The following is a 15634-nucleotide window of genomic DNA, read 5'->3' on the forward strand; positions in this document are numbered from 1 at the left end:
CAGCTTGCTAATATGTGATTTCCCTGCTTGCTGGTGCTCTGGGGTGCTGAGTTGCTCCCCCCACATTGTTAGTTGGTGTGGGGGTTCTCGCATTCTCTGCGTGGATATTTTTGCATAGGGTTTTTTACTGACCGCACAGATCCCTTGCTATTTTCTGCTATCTAGCGTTAGCGGGCCTCATTTGCTTAACCTGTTTCATCTCTGCGTTTGTCTTTTCCTCTTAACTCACCGTTATTATTTGTGGGGGGCATCTATATCTCTGGGGGATTTCTCTGAGGCAAGTGAGGTCTTTACTTTCTCTTTAGGGGTAGTCAGTTTCTCAGGCCGTGAAGAGACGTCTAGGATTTCAGGAAACGTTCCACGGCTGCCTATAGTGTGTGCGGTTAGGATCAGGTTTGCGGTTAGTCCAGTTACCACATCCCCAGAGCTCGTCCTATTATTTTCTACTTAGCTGGTTAGATTTGTGATCCTAAGCCACTAGGATCATAACAGTGCAACAGGCCAAAAGTGTTAAATGCATCGCAAAAGTGGGATAAGAGAAATCCTGAGTTCAATTTTTTTTTTCTGCTCTGCAGTCTGTCCTGCTTCTCTCCTCCCCTTAATCTCTGGGTGGCTTTGAGTTCTGCTGCAGACATGGATATTCAGAGGCTGACTTCTAGTGTGGATCATCTTGCTGCAAGGGTGCAAAGCATTCAGGATTTTGTTGTTCACAGTCCTATGTCTGAGCCAAAAGTACCTATTCCTGAGTTTTTTTCTGGAGATAGATCTAGGTTTCTGAATTTTAAGAATAATTGTAAATTATTTCTTTCTTTGAGACCTCCTTCCTCTGGTGATTCCGCTCAGCAAGTTAGAATTGTTATCTCTCTGTTACGCGGCGACCCTCAAGATTGGGCCTTCTCCCTGGCGCCAGGAGATCCTGCATTGCTGAATGTGGATGCGTTTTTTCTGGCGCTTTGATTGCTTTATGAGGAACCTAATCTGGAGAACCAGGCAGAAAAGGCCTTGCTGGCTCTCTCTCAGGGTCATGATGAAGCTGAGGTGTATTGTCAAAAATTTCGGAAATGGTCGGTGCTTACTCAATGGAATGAGTGTGCCCTGGCTGCAAATTTCAGAGAAGGTCTTTCTGAAGCCATTAAGAATGTTATGGTGGGGTTCCCCACGCCTGCGAGTCTGAATGAGTCAATGGCTTTGGCCATTCAGATTGATCGGCGTTTGCGGGAGCGCAAACCTGCGCACCATCTGGCGGTGTTTTCTGAACAGAAACCTGAGTCTATGCAATGTGATAGGATTCTGACCAGAATTGAACGGCAAAATCATAGACGTCAGAATGGGTTGTGCTTTTACTGTGGTGATTCAGCTCATGTTATCTCAGCATGCTCTAAGCGCACAAAAAACTTTGCTAGATCTGTCACCATTGGTACTGTACAGCCTAAATTCATTTTGTCTGTTACTTTGATTTGCTCTCTGTCATCCTACTCAGTTATGGCTTTTGTAGATTCAGGTGCCGCCCTGAATCTGATGGATTTGTCATTTGCCAAGCGCTGTGGTTTTATCCTTGAGCCATTACAGTTCCCTATTCCATTGAAGGGAATTGATGCTACACCATTGGCCAAGAATAAACCTCAATACTGGACTCAAGTGACCATGTGTATGACTCCTGCATATCAGGAGGTGATTCGCTTTCTTGTGTTATATAATTTGCATGACGTTGTCGTGTTGGGTCTGCCATGGTTGCAGGCTCATAATCCAGTCCTGGATTGGAAAGCTATGTCTGTGTTGAGTTGGGGTTGCCAGGGAATTCATGGCGATGCTCCCTTGGTATCAATTGCTTCCTCTACTCCTTCTGAAGTCCCTGAGTTTTTGTCGGACTACCAGGATGTATTTGATGAGCCCAAATCCAGTGCCCTACCTCCTCATAGGGATTGTGATTGTGCTATAAATTTGATTCCTGGTAGTAAGTTCCCTAAGGGACGACTGTTTAATTTGTCTGTACCAGAGCATGCCGCTATGCGGAGCTATGTAAAGGAGTCTTTGTAGAAGGGACATATTCACCCCTCCTCGTCCCCTCTTGGTGCGGGATTCTTTTTTGTGGCCAAGAAGGATGGTTCGTTGAGACCCTGTATAGATTATCGCCTTCTAAATAAAATCACGGTCAAATTCCAGTATCCCTTGCCATTGTTGTCTGATCTGTTTGCTCGGATTAGGGGGTCTAGTTGGTTCACCAAGATAGATCTTCGCGGTGCGTATAATCTTGTGCGTATAAAACAGGGCGATGAATGGAAAACAGCATTTAATACGCCCGAAGGCCATTTTGAGTACTTGGTGATGCCTTTTGGACTTTCTAATGCCCCTTCTGTATTTCAGTCCTTCATGCACGATATCTTCCGAGAATATCTGGATAAATTTATGATTGTGTATCTGGATGATATTTTGGTCTTTTCAGATGATTGGGAATCCCATGTGAAGCAGGTCAGGATGGTATTTCAGGTCCTGCGTGCCAATGCCTTGTTTGTGAAGCGTTCCAAATGTCTCTTCGGAGTCCAGAAAGTTTCCTTTTTGGGCTTTATTTTTTCTCCTTCTTCTATTGAGATGGACCCAGTCAAGGTCCAGGCTATTCATGATTGCACTCAACCTACATCGGTTAAGAGTCTTCAGAAGTTCTTGGGTTTTGCTAATTTTTACCGTCGCTTCATTGCTAATTTTTCTGGTGTGGTTAAACCTTTGACGGATTTGACCAAGAAGGGTTCTGATGTGACTAACTGGTCTCCTGCGGCTGTTAAGGCCTTTCAGGAGCTGAAGCGCCGGTTTTCTTCGGCTCCAGTTTTATGTCAGCCAGATGTCTATCTTCCCTTCCAGGTCGAGGTTGATGCTTCTGAAATTGGAGCAGGGGCTGTTTTGTCACAGAGAAGCTCTGATTGCTCTGTGATGAAGCCATGTGCCTTCTTTTCAAGAAAATTTTCGCCGGCTGAACGAAATTATGATGTTGGTAATCGGGAGTTGTTGGCAATGAAGTGAGCATTTGAGGAGTGGCGACACTGGCTAGAGGGAGCTAAGCATCGTGTGGTGGTCTTGACTGATCATAAAGATTTGATTTATCTTGAGTCGGCCAAGCGGTTGAATCCTAGACAGGCTCGTTGGTCGTTGTTTTTCTCACGTTTCGATTTCGTGGTCTCGTACCTTCCTGGTTCGAAGAACGTGAAGGCTGATGCTCTTTCTGGGAGTTTTGTGCCTGACTCCCCTGGAGTTTCTGAGCCGGTTGGTATCCTCAAAGAGGGGGTAATTTTTCTGTCATTTCCCCAGATTTGCGACGGGTGTTACAGGAATTTCAGGCGGATAGACCTGACCGTTGTCCATCAGAGAGACTGTTTGTCCCAGATAGATGGACCAGCAGAGTTATTTCCGAGGTCCATTCTTCAGTGTTGGCGGGTCATCCTGGGATTTTTGGTACCAGAGATTTGGTGGCTCGATCCTTCTGGTGGCCTTCCTTTTCGCGGGATGTGCGTTCCTTTGTGCAGTCCTGTGGGATTTGTGCTCGGGCTAAGCCTTGCTGTTCTCGTGCCAGTGGTTTGCTTTTGCCTTTGCCGGTTCCTAAGAGGCCTTGGACGCATATTTCCATGGATTTTATTTCGGATCTTCCGGTCTCTCAGAGAATGTCTGTCATCTGGGTGGTTTGTGATCGTTTTTCTAAAATGGTCCATTTGGTGCCCTTGCCTAAGTTGCCTTCTTCCTCCGATTTGGTTCCGTTATTTTTTCAGAATGTGGTTCGTCTGCACGGCATCCCTGAAAACATTGTGTCTGACAGAGGATCCCAGTTTGTGTCCAGATTTTGGCGGTCCTTTTGTGCTAAGATGGGCATTGATTTGTCTTTTTCGTCGGCCTTCCATCCTCAGACGAATGGCCAAATCGAGCGAACTAACCAGACCTTGGAAACTTATTTGAGATGTTTTGTTTCTGCTGACCAGGATGATTGGGTGGCTTTTTTGCCATTGGCCGAGTTTGCCCTTAATAATCGGGCTAGTTCGGCTACTTTGGTTTCGCCTTTTTTTTGTAATTCTGGTTTTCATCCTCGTTTTTCCTCGGGTCAGGTTGAGTCTTCTGACTGTCCTGGGGTGGATTCTGTGGTGGATAGGTTGCAGCAGATTTGGAACCATGTGGTGGACAATTTGATGTTGTCACAAGAGAAGGCTCAGCGCTTTGCTAACCGTCGTCGCTGTGTGGGTCCCCGACTTCGTGTGGGGGATTTGGTGTGGTTGTCTTCTCATTATGTTCCTATGAAGGTTTCTTCTCCTAAGTTTAAACCTCGTTTTATCGGTCCTTATAAAATTTTGGAAATCCTCAACCCTGTGTCATTTCGCTTGGACCTCCCGGCATCGTTTACCATCCATAATGTGTTCCATAGGTCTTTGTTGCGGAGGTATGTGGTGCCTGTGGTTCCTTCTGTTGAGCCTCCTGCTCCGGTGCTGGTTGAGGGAGAATTGGAATACGTGGTGGAGAAGATCTTGGATTCTCGTATTTCAAGACGGAGGCTTCAGTATTTGGTTAAGTGGAAGGGCTATGGTCAGGAGGATAATTCCTGGGTTGTCGCCTCTGATGTTCATGCGGCTGATTTGGTTCGTGCCTTCCATGTGGCTCACCCTGATCGCCCTGGCGGTTCTGGTGAGGGTTCGGTGACCCCTCCTCAAGGGGGGGGTACTGTTGTGAACTCTGTTTCCGGGCTCCCTCCTGTGGTCATGAGTGGTACTGTGTGAGTTCTCTCTTTGGGCTCCTCCTGGTGGCTCTTTTTGTTATTTTGCAGGTTTCTGGCAGGATCAGCTGTCTCGTCATCTGCTAGTTAGGTTTCCTATTTAATCCACCTGGTCCTTCATTCCTTGCCTGTTGCCGTTGTATTTAGTGCTATTCTGATTGCTCCTGTCTACATCCGTTATCAGTCTCTCCAAGAGAAGCTAAGTTCTGTTTGCTTATTTTTGCTCATCTGTGTTCAAGATGTTTCCTAGTATATGATGAGTTTTTGTCCAGCTTGCTAATATGTGATTTCCCTGCTTGCTGGTGCTCTGGGGTGCTGAGTTGCTCCCCCCACATTGTTAGTTGGTGTGGGGGTTCTCGCATTCTCTGCGTGGATATTTTTGCATAGGGTTTTTTACTGACCGCACAGATCCCTTGCTATTTTCTGCTATCTAGCGTTAGCGGGCCTCATTTGCTTAACCTGTTTCATCTCTGCGTTTGTCTTTTCCTCTTAACTCACCGTTATTATTTGTGGGGGGCATCTATATCTCTGGGGGATTTCTCTGAGGCAAGTGAGGTCTTTACTTTCTCTTTAGGGGTAGTCAGTTTCTCAGGCCGTGAAGAGACGTCTAGGATTTCAGGAAACGTTCCACGGCTGCCTATAGTGTGTGCGGTTAGGATCAGGTTTGCGGTTAGTCCAGTTACCACATCCCCAGAGCTCGTCCTATTATTTTCTACTTAGCTGGTTAGATTTGTGATCCTAAGCCACTAAGATCATAACAGCCGCCCAATGTTACACACTAGGTTTTATGTGCCCCAATAATTTGAGACAGATGGCACACACAAGACCGGCACTCAAGCACAAATGCCAATCTTAATCTCCCACTATGTTTTTTGTGTAAGGGTGAATTTAAACAAAAATAAAAAAGGCCCAGTATGACACACTAGGCTTTATGGTCCCCAATAATTTGAGACAGATGGCACACACAGGACCGGCACTCAAGCACAAATGCCAATCTTAATCTCCCACTATGTTTTTTGTGTCAGGGAGAATTTAAACAAAAATAAAAAAAAGTCCCAGTATGACACACTAGGTTTTATGGGCCCCAATAATTTGAGACAGATGGCACACAAGACCGGCACTCAAGCACAAATGCCAATCTTAATCTCCCACTATGTTTTTTTGTCAGGGAGAATTTAAACAAAAATAAAACAATTCCCAGTATGACACACTAGGTTTTATGTGCCCCAATAATTTGAGACAGATGGCACACACAAGACCGGCACTCAAGCACAAATGCCAATCTTAATCTCCCACTATGTTTTTTTTTTTCAGGGAGAATTAAAAAAAAAAAAAAAAAATTCCCAGTATGACACACTAGGTTTTATGTGCCCCAATAATTTGAGACAGATGGCACACACAAGACCGGCACTCAAGCACAAATGCCAATCTTAATCTCCCACTATGGTTTTTTTTTTCAGGGAGAATTAAAAAAATTCCCAGTATGACACACTAGGTTTTATGTGCCCCAATAATTTGAGACAGATGGCACACACAAGACCGGCACTCAAGCACAAATGCCAATCTTAATCTCCCACTATGTTTTTTTTGTCAGGGAGAATTTAAACAAAAATAAAAAAAAGTCCCAGTATGACACACTAGGTTTTATGGGCCCCAATAATTTGAGACAGATCGCACACACAGGACCGGCACTCAAGCACAAATGGCAATCTTAATCTCCCACTATGTTTTTTTTGTCAGGGAGAATTTAAACAAAAATACAAAAATTCCCAGTATGACACACTAGGTTTTATGTGCCCCAATAATTTGAGACAGATGGCACACACAAGACCGGCACTCAAGCACAAATGCCAATCTTAATCTCCCACTGTTTTTTTGTCAGGGAGAATTTAAACAAAAATAAAACAATTCCCAGTATGACACACTAGGTTTTATGTGCCCCAATAATTTGAGACAGATGGCACACACAAGACCGGCACTCAAGCACAAATGGCAATCTTAATCTCCCACTAGGTTTTTTTTGTCAGGGAGAATTTAAACAAAAATAAAAAAATTCCCAGTATGACACACTAGGTTTTATGTGCCCCAATAATTTGAGACAGATGGCACACACAAGACCGGCACTCAAGCACAAATGCCAATCTTAATCTCCCACTATGTTTTTTTGTCAGGGAGAATTTAAACAAAAATAAAACAATTCCCAGTATGACATACTAGGTTTTATGTGCCCCAATAATTTGAGACAGATGGCACACACAAGACCGGCACTCAAGCACAAATGCCAATCTTAATCTCCCACTATGTTTTTTTTGTCAGGGAGAATTAAAAAAAAAAAAAAAAAGGGACTGTCCTACAATTACTATCTCCCTGCAGTAATCTCAGCAAGGTATGGCATGCAGCAATAACAAGGAGTGGACAGCTGCACAAAAAAAACAAAAGTGTGGACAAACAAACAAGATAGCTGTGCAGAAAGGAAGGAACAACAGGATTTGTGCTTTGAAAAAAGCAGTTGGTTTGCACAGCGGCGTACACACACAGCAACGCAGCTATCAGGGTCAGGGAGCCTTCTAGGGCAGCCCAATGAGCTACAGCGCTGAGGAAAAAAAATGTAGCTTCCACTGTCCCTGCAAACAAAAGGTGGTGTTGGACAGTGGAAATCGCTACAGCACAAGCGGTTTGGGGCTTTATGTACCCTGCCTAACGCTATCCCTGCTTCTGAAGAAGCTGCAGCAACCTCTCCCTACGCTCAGATCAGCAGCAGTAAGATGGCGGTCGGCGGGAACGCCCCTTTATAGCCCCTGTGACGCCGCAGAAAGCAAGCCAATCACTGCAATGCCCTTCTCTAAGATGGTGGGGACTGAGATCTATGTCATCACGCTGCCCACACTCATTGGCTGAGAAATGGCGCTTTTAGCGTCATTGAAACGCGACTTTGGCGCGAAAGTCGCGTACCGCATGGCCGACCCCACACAGGGATCGGGTCGGGTTTCATGAGACGCCGACTTTGCCAAAAGTCGGCGACTTATGAAAATGACCGATCCGTTTCGCTCAACCCTAATTGTTATTATTATTATTATTATTTGGAAATGGTAAAATGTAAAAATGTAATTCTTCCGGAAAGGGAACAACCTATAAAAGAGTTTTGTTTTTTTTTAACGGTTGAAGATGACATGGCAGCCTGCTTGATTATATTCTGAGGGCAGAGGAGAAAATTACAGAGGTTGTCTTGGATGCAGTTCTCTAATCTCAAATCACATCATATGTGTAAATACCTGAGAGCCTTCTCATTATAGACTTTCGGACAATCTCAGTCCCTAGGACAGTCGCATTTTTGAAGCGTCTAGATTTTTCTTCAAAAAACCAGTCTCCTGTGGCTATTGTTATCTGCCTATAAAAGAAATAAAAAGACAAATCGGCATATATTACAAGTCAATTGAAATGTGAACAGTAACAAAGTTACCGTACATACTCGTGTATAAGCCAAGATTTTCAGCACATTTTTTAGTGCAGAAAACGCCCCCCTCCACTTATACACGAGTCATTGTCCAGAAAGCCGGTGGGGAAGGGGGAGCGGCAGGAGCTGGAAGCTGTGGCACAGTGCAGCTGCAGCCGCCAGCTTCAGGAAGACATCATACTCACCCTCCTCGTGCCGTCGCTGCATCTCTGTCCCGGCGCCGGAAGCTCTTCCCCTGTGCTGAGCGGTCACGTGGTACCACTCATTAAGGTAATGAATACTCACACATCACCACTCCCATAGGCGTGGAGCGCATATTCATTACCTTAATGAGTGGTACCACGTGACCGCTGAGTACAGGAAGAGCTGCCGGTGCCGGGACAATGGAGATGCAGCGACGGCGCAAGGAGGATGAGTAGGATGGGAGGTTGTGAGCCATGTGGGACCGGGGGAGCTGAGCCAAGTGGGACCGGGGGAAACCCCCGTCCTGTCCTGCTATGCAAGGGACTGGGGAGCCACACATAGCAGGACAGGACAGGGGGAGCTACACATAGGACAGGACGGGGGAGCCACGCATACAGGACAGGATTGAAGGAGCCACGCATAGCAGGCCAAGGATAAGGGGACAATGCATACCAGGCTTATACTCGAGTCAATAAGCCTACCCAGTTTTCCGTGGCAAAATTAGGTGCCTCGGCTTATACTCGAGTATATATGGTATTTGTTTATTAGTTAAGGTATTTACTTTGCCAGTAAAGAGTATTGCAACCAGACCATGATGATAGAGTGGACAACACAAAGTGAACACTTATCTTCAATTTTGATAGATTAAAATATTTTTGTGCGAATTATTGTGTGAGATTTTAAAAAAATGTTTTTCTGTTCCAGAAATTGCATGGAAATAAAAAAGTAGATTATTATTTCATGCAACTACTGATTTTTACCTTTTTTCACTTGGATATTTGCTTTGGTAGCAAAATTATTATATATCATGAGTGCAGCATGTATACAAATGTTGTGCAGGGGAAGTAACTATGAGAAAAAAAAGCTCCAACCACTATACCGATGTTTTGCGAAATTAAAGAGCACAAAAAGTTTTATCTAAAATTACATACTGATAAATGTAAAATTACAAGGATCTTACATTCTGTTGTAGCTTATTCAAAGACAACAGACTCAAATTTATCATGAAAAATTCTGTCTGATAACTATTGGGGTGAGGGGGCAAAGGATGCTAAATTTTCAAGATTTTTCTTAGAAAAAGGTTTTTTTCAGGCAAAAAAAAGTCTGCAGTCACTCTATAAGTATTGCACACTGCCATGATTCTCCTGTATTCCCCATTTGCTTACTTGCTGTTACATGACGACTAGACTGCTCTGGTTTCTCATAATAGAAGAGTATTACGAGAAGTCAGAAGAGTCTAGTTGGCATGTAACAGCAAGTATACAAATCGTATACCGTATATAGGGTCATGTGCTCCACACTCCTGTATAAGTGTGCAGACATAGAGTGACTGTAGACATTTCTTTTTAGTCTGGACAACCACTTTAAAGAACTTAAACTTATTAAGCAGCATTTCTCCATTACATGCCTAATGAATATATTTCCAAGTAGGAGCAATTCAACAATAGGCATGTAATTGGATTTCACATTTTCAAAAGATGGCCTACTAATCATACAGTAGAATGTAAAAAAAATAGAGGATACATTGATGGAACCTGATGGAGGAAGCCAAAAGAAAGTAAGGTGGAGGTGATGTCCTCTGTGTGACATATCTGTCATTGCACTGTAGTTTCTAGGGTAGATGTGACATGCATGTATATTGCCTATGGATAAGCTAACACTAGCAGCTGCTTTCAAAGAAATCCTAAAGGACAGGCATGCTTCTGAAAATTTGGTCTCCACCTGGCCTCCCTGCTGAAATAATAAAGCTGTCTTAACACTATATTTAGATTTTTACTAGTGGTGCTGGCAATCTTTTATTAACGAATGTATACTTAAAATTACTTACGCAATCTTGGCACACACTGTACATTTCCAGACTTTGTCTTTCACCACTACACGACATGCCTTGCACACTCTGAATTGGCATGATTGACAAATATCTCCCCTTTCGAAGATCAATCCCAGAGCCTTCTGACAGCGGACACAGATTTTGGCAGTATTCTGACGTAATCGGTGAATTTTGGCACCTTTCTTTCTGATTTCCAGAAGTTCATTTTTTAATTTTCTATAAAGAAAATAAACAAAATACATAGAATTAAAGCACTGCATGTTAATGCAAATACTCGACCAGTTGGTCATGTGGAAACAAATCACAAGCTTGAAAGAATTCAGCCACAGTCAAGAAATTCACTTATTGTTCAAACTAAATATCAGATTTCGAAAAAACGGTCAGCGTGAATGATTTTGACCATGGTATGATTATTTGTTCCCTGAGGGGTTGTTTGTATTTGTAAAACTCTAAACCAGCTAAGATTTTCACATCTAAAATTCTCTAGAGTTAAAATAACAAGGTGAATCTCAACCATAAATTCTGTGGGTAAAAATGCCTTACTAGTAAGAGATATTAAAGGAGAGTGACCTGACTGGCCCAATGCTGACACAATCAAGACAGTTACTACTAACAACTCATATATACCCATGGGCTACAAATAGAGATGAGCATACTGATAGCCATGGAAGACTAAGTTTGAGTCGAATTTCCTGAAATTTTCATGTGAATTCACAACATTTTGGGAATCGATTTGCGCATCATAAAAAAAGAAAATTGCCCGGTACTATTTATCACACTGTTCAGGCATCAAGCAACAGGATAATGTATTTTAGCATAGCAGGGTTGAACTCCCTATAATGCCATGCAGTTATGACATCTTACAGGTTATCATACTTTGTACAGTGGTGGTCAGTACCTGGGCCAACACAGATCAGCAGTTCCCAGTAGAGCACAATTTATACAGCAGAGTTGTTTTTCATCTCCAGAGTCATTATGTAAGTCTCTTTCCTCTGTAGAGAGTAAGCTGTTATTGTCAGCAAGGTCCTCTATCTCTTATAAAGTGTAAGCTCTTATGGTCTGCAGGGCTCTCTCTTCTGCAGTGTTTAAGCTCTTATGGTCAGCAGTGTCATCTCTCTCTTCTGTAATGTGAAAACTCTTACGGCCAACTGGTCCCTCTCTCTCTTTCTGTTCTGTATAGTGTAAGCTCTTATGATCAGAGGGGTCCTCTCTCTCTCTTTCTCTCTTGCGCTCTCTCACAGAGTGTCAGTTTTTGTGGTCAGAAGTGTCTTCTCTCTCCTTTAGAGTCTAAGCTCTTATGGTCACCAAGGTGCTCTTTCTCTCTCCTATAAATGGTAAGCTCCTATGTCAGCGGGACTCGCTCTTCTGTAGTGTTTAAGCTCATATGATCAGCATCTCATGTCTCTCTTTCCAGAATAGTGTAACCTCTTATGATAATCAGAGTCCTCTCTCTTTTCCTATAGAGTGTAAATGCTCATGATCAGCTGGGCCATCTCTCTCCTGTAGAGTGGAAGTTATTATGATCAGTAGGTTTCTCTCTCTCACAGGGTGTAAACTCTTAAGGGTATGTGCACACGTCAGGATTTCTTGCAGAAATTTCCTGAAGAAAACTGGAAATTTTCTGCAAGAAATCCGCTTTTTTTTTTTTGCGTTTTTTTCCCGTTTTTTTCGGGGTTTTTTAGCATTTTGCAAGCGTAATTAGCTTGCAGAATGCTAAAGTTTTCCAAGCGATCTGTAGCATCGCTTGGAAAACTGACTGACAGGTTGGTCGCACTTGTCAAACATACTGTTTGACAAGTGTGACCAACTTTTTACTATAGATGCTGCTTATGCAGCATCAATAGTAAAAAGATATCATGTTAAAAATAATTAAAAAAATTAAAAAATGGTTATACTCACCCTCTGCAGACAGCCGATCTCCTCAGCGGCGTCCGTTCCTATAGATGGTGTGTGTGTGTAGGACCTTCGATGACGTCGCGGTCACATGAGCGGTCACATGAGCGGTCACATGAGCGGTCATGCGACCAATCACAAGACAGCGATGTCATCGCAGGTCCTTCACACAGAGCATCTATAGGAACGGAAGAGAGAGCATGCAGCGCTGAGAGGCGGGAACACTGCGGGAGCCATCAAAGGTGAGTATATGACTATTTTTTATTTTAATTCTTTTTTTTTGACCAATTATATGGTGCCCAGTCTGTGTAGGAGAGTCTCCTCTCCTCCACCCTGGGTACCAACCACACATAATCTGCTTACTTCCCGCATGGTGGGCACAGCCACATGCGGAAAGTAAGCAGATCAATGCATGCCTAGGTGTGCGGAATCCCCGCAATTCCGCAAATTTAATGAACATGTTGCTTTTTTTTCCGCGGTGCGATTTTTTCGCGGAAAATAATGCAACATTTACACAAAAAATGCGGAATACCCTGAAAATAATGGGAGGCATATGTTAGCGTTTTTTTCGCGTTTTTTTTTTCCGCGTTTTTATCGCGTTTTTTCGCTATAAAAAAACGCAAAAAATACTGAACGTGTGCACATGGCCTTATGGAGATTGAGGTCCTCTCCTGTAAAGTGTAAACTTTCGTGATTAACAGAGTCCTCTCTATCTCCTGTGGAGTCTAAGCTGTTATGATCAGTGGGATCCTCCCTTCCTTTTATGTAGAGTAAAAGCTCTTATGGTCAGCATGGACCTCTCCTGTAGGGTGTAAATACTCATGGTCAGCAGGGTCTCTCTCTCTCGTAGAGTGTAAGCTCTTATGATCAGCAGGGTCCGCTTTCTATTTCTCATAGAATGTAAGCTCTTATGATCAGCAGGATCCTCTCTCTCATAGAGTGTAAGCTCTTACGATCACAGGAGTTTGCTCTCTCATGTAGAGTGTAAGTTCTTACGCTCAGCAAGATTCTCTCTCTCCCCTCTCCCCATGTGTATTTTCCGAGCAATTACAAGCTTTCCAGTATTGAGATTTCCTTTTGTTTATTAGCCACAAATTGAATATTTAAGGAACATTCAGCAAAGTCAGCAAATTCGAATTTCAAAAGATCAGCTTATGACACCAGATAATAGGTTACACACTCAACAAAACTTGTCAGGCAAAATTTTTGTTGCGTTATTCATGTAGTAAGATCATTATAGAGGTATGAGAGTGTGGATGTTCAATATGAACTAAACATCTATGACAAGCGTCTACACATTTCAATGGCTACTACCAGAAGGAGGAGTCCAGTGGCATCAGTCCACTAGAACATTGTTCCTCAACTCCAGTCCTCTAGGCTCACTAAGAGATTATATTTTCAGGTTTTCTATAGAATTGCACAATTGATGGAATTATGACCTTTGTAATGCTGTGAAAATCCTGAAGATATGATCTGTTGATGGGCAATCAGGACTGGAGGTGAAGAACTGCTCTAGAGTACATTAGGGATGTAGAAGACTAGAATTTCAGCATGAATATATATATTCAAAACAGCAGCTTAGTAGTATTTAGGGATGTGCAAATATGAATTCATGTTAACACAAAGTCTTATGATTGAATGATTTCTCTAGTGATTTTGTGATGTGGGAAACCACTTCTATGTGCTAGAGATGTTGGCCAATTTAAATATACCTAGAACTACTTATTAAAACAATGTATACATCTATACTAAATACATGCATACTGTGAATCTCTATGCACTTTGCTATTATTTATATTACTGAAAAATTAAGATTCTGAAGAATTGAGCATATGTGCAGATAAATGGAACATGAGGACTGCCAGACTGAGCATGAATTAATTATAAATTAAACTCGCAACATGCTGAAATGAAGCAAATTATATTATTTCAGCATCTTATCTCACAGCTTCATTCCAGGAAAATGTATTAAATCAAGAACTAGGAAAGTTAAAGGCATTTTGTTCAAAAGCATAATAAGCTGGGTCATTTTGAGCTGGATACATTTTGTGAACACATTTTGAGAACAAATAATTTACATTCAGATAGCATTTATTTCCCTGCAGAAAAATTGCTTAACCTACTTAGTGAAAATTGGCAGCTGTTTCTTTTTTATGCATGAATAAGCAGAATTTCATTTTTTTTTCCACCTGAGGACTATTAACGTGAAGCGTATGAAAAAGATAATTCTTGGTTTAAGATGTGTGTCATTAAAATGCAACATCATTTTATAGATCACATGCTATAAATCACAGATCACTCTAGGTCCAGAATAAATTCTACCACCATGGATCTTTCTGCAGATCTGGGGCAAATCTGCAGTCAATTCTGCATGTGTTACATGTGGATTTTGCGGTAGACAGTATTATACTCCAGATTTACTGTAGATTTCATCCCAGCTTCATTGAAAGTAGTGATGTATGTGGTTAAAAGCAGCAGCATTTTCAAAACAAAATGACCATGTTGTATATTTTATAATGTCCACAGCGAGAGGATGAATCTGCAGTAAATCAGTCACCTATAACTCCACACTAAGAGGTTGACATTTTCTACACAAAGGCCTGATTCATTAAGACTGTTTTTTTCGCACGCCAGTCTAAATGAGGGTTGTGCAGGCATAAGATGCGTCAAATTCATTAAGAGGTGCACTTAATTTGGAGTAGCTTACCATGCGCCTCGCCAGGCAGAAACTAGAGTAGCATTTTTGGCATAATTTTGGCATAGTTTTTCCCAAGGAAAACTAAATCTCCGAGCACTAAAAAATACTCGGAGGACCCCCGAGCATGCTCGAGAAATCTCGTGTTACGAGTATATTCGCTCATCACTAGTGAACACCACACAAAAATTAATAAAAAACAAGGAAAAAAACAATGCTTTATCATCATACCGCCAAACAAGTGGAATAAAACGCGATCAAAAAGACGGATATAAATAAACATGGTACGACTGAAAACGTCATCTTAGGCTATGTGCACACGTAGGAAATGTGGTGCAGAATTTTCTGCACTAAATCTGCATCTGCAGATTCTATGCAGTTTCTGTGCAGTTTCTATGCAGATTCTATGCAGATTCTATGCAGTTTCTGCGCAGATTCTATGCAGTTTCTGTGCAGTTTCTGTGCAGATTCTATGCAGTTTCTATGCAGTTTCTGTGCAGTTTCTGTGCAGTTTCTGTGCAGTACAATGTAAATCAATGGGGAAAAAAAAAGCTGTGCACATGGTGCAGAAAAATCTGCAGCAGAAACGCTGCAGAACTGCACAAGAGAAGCGACGTGCACTTCTTTGAAATCTGCAGCGTTTCTGCGCAGATTTTTCTGCACCATGTGCACAGCTTTTTTTTTTTCCCATTGATTTACATTGTACTGTAAATCACAGTGCAGTTCTGCAGCGTTTCTGCAGCAGAAAAATCTGCTGCAGTTCTGCACCAATTCTGCACTAAATCTGCATCGTGTGCACATACCCTTATAGTTATAGCTCTCTGAATAAAGCGA

At 42.4% G+C, this 15634-nt stretch overlaps 1 protein-coding gene across 7 annotated transcripts in view; it reads right to left on the minus strand.

The window, feature by feature from the left end:
- The window catches only part of SYTL5 (synaptotagmin like 5), a 408043-nt gene that overhangs the window by 200085 nt on the left and 192324 nt on the right, over positions 1–15634 (minus strand). For all 7 annotated transcript variants that reach the window (XM_077294785.1, XM_077294784.1, XM_077294786.1 and 4 more), the window contains 2 exons: positions 10210–10428; positions 8017–8132 (listed from right to left, as the gene is read on the minus strand). In XM_077294785.1, coding sequence (XP_077150900.1) covers positions 8017–8132; positions 10210–10428 — 335 coding nt within the window. The remainder of the gene's footprint in view (positions 1–8016; positions 8133–10209; positions 10429–15634) is intronic.

The sequence above is a fragment of the Ranitomeya variabilis genome, chromosome 3 (genome assembly GCF_051348905.1).
Source record: "Ranitomeya variabilis isolate aRanVar5 chromosome 3, aRanVar5.hap1, whole genome shotgun sequence".
Classification (NCBI taxonomy): Eukaryota; Metazoa; Chordata; class Amphibia; order Anura; family Dendrobatidae; genus Ranitomeya; species Ranitomeya variabilis.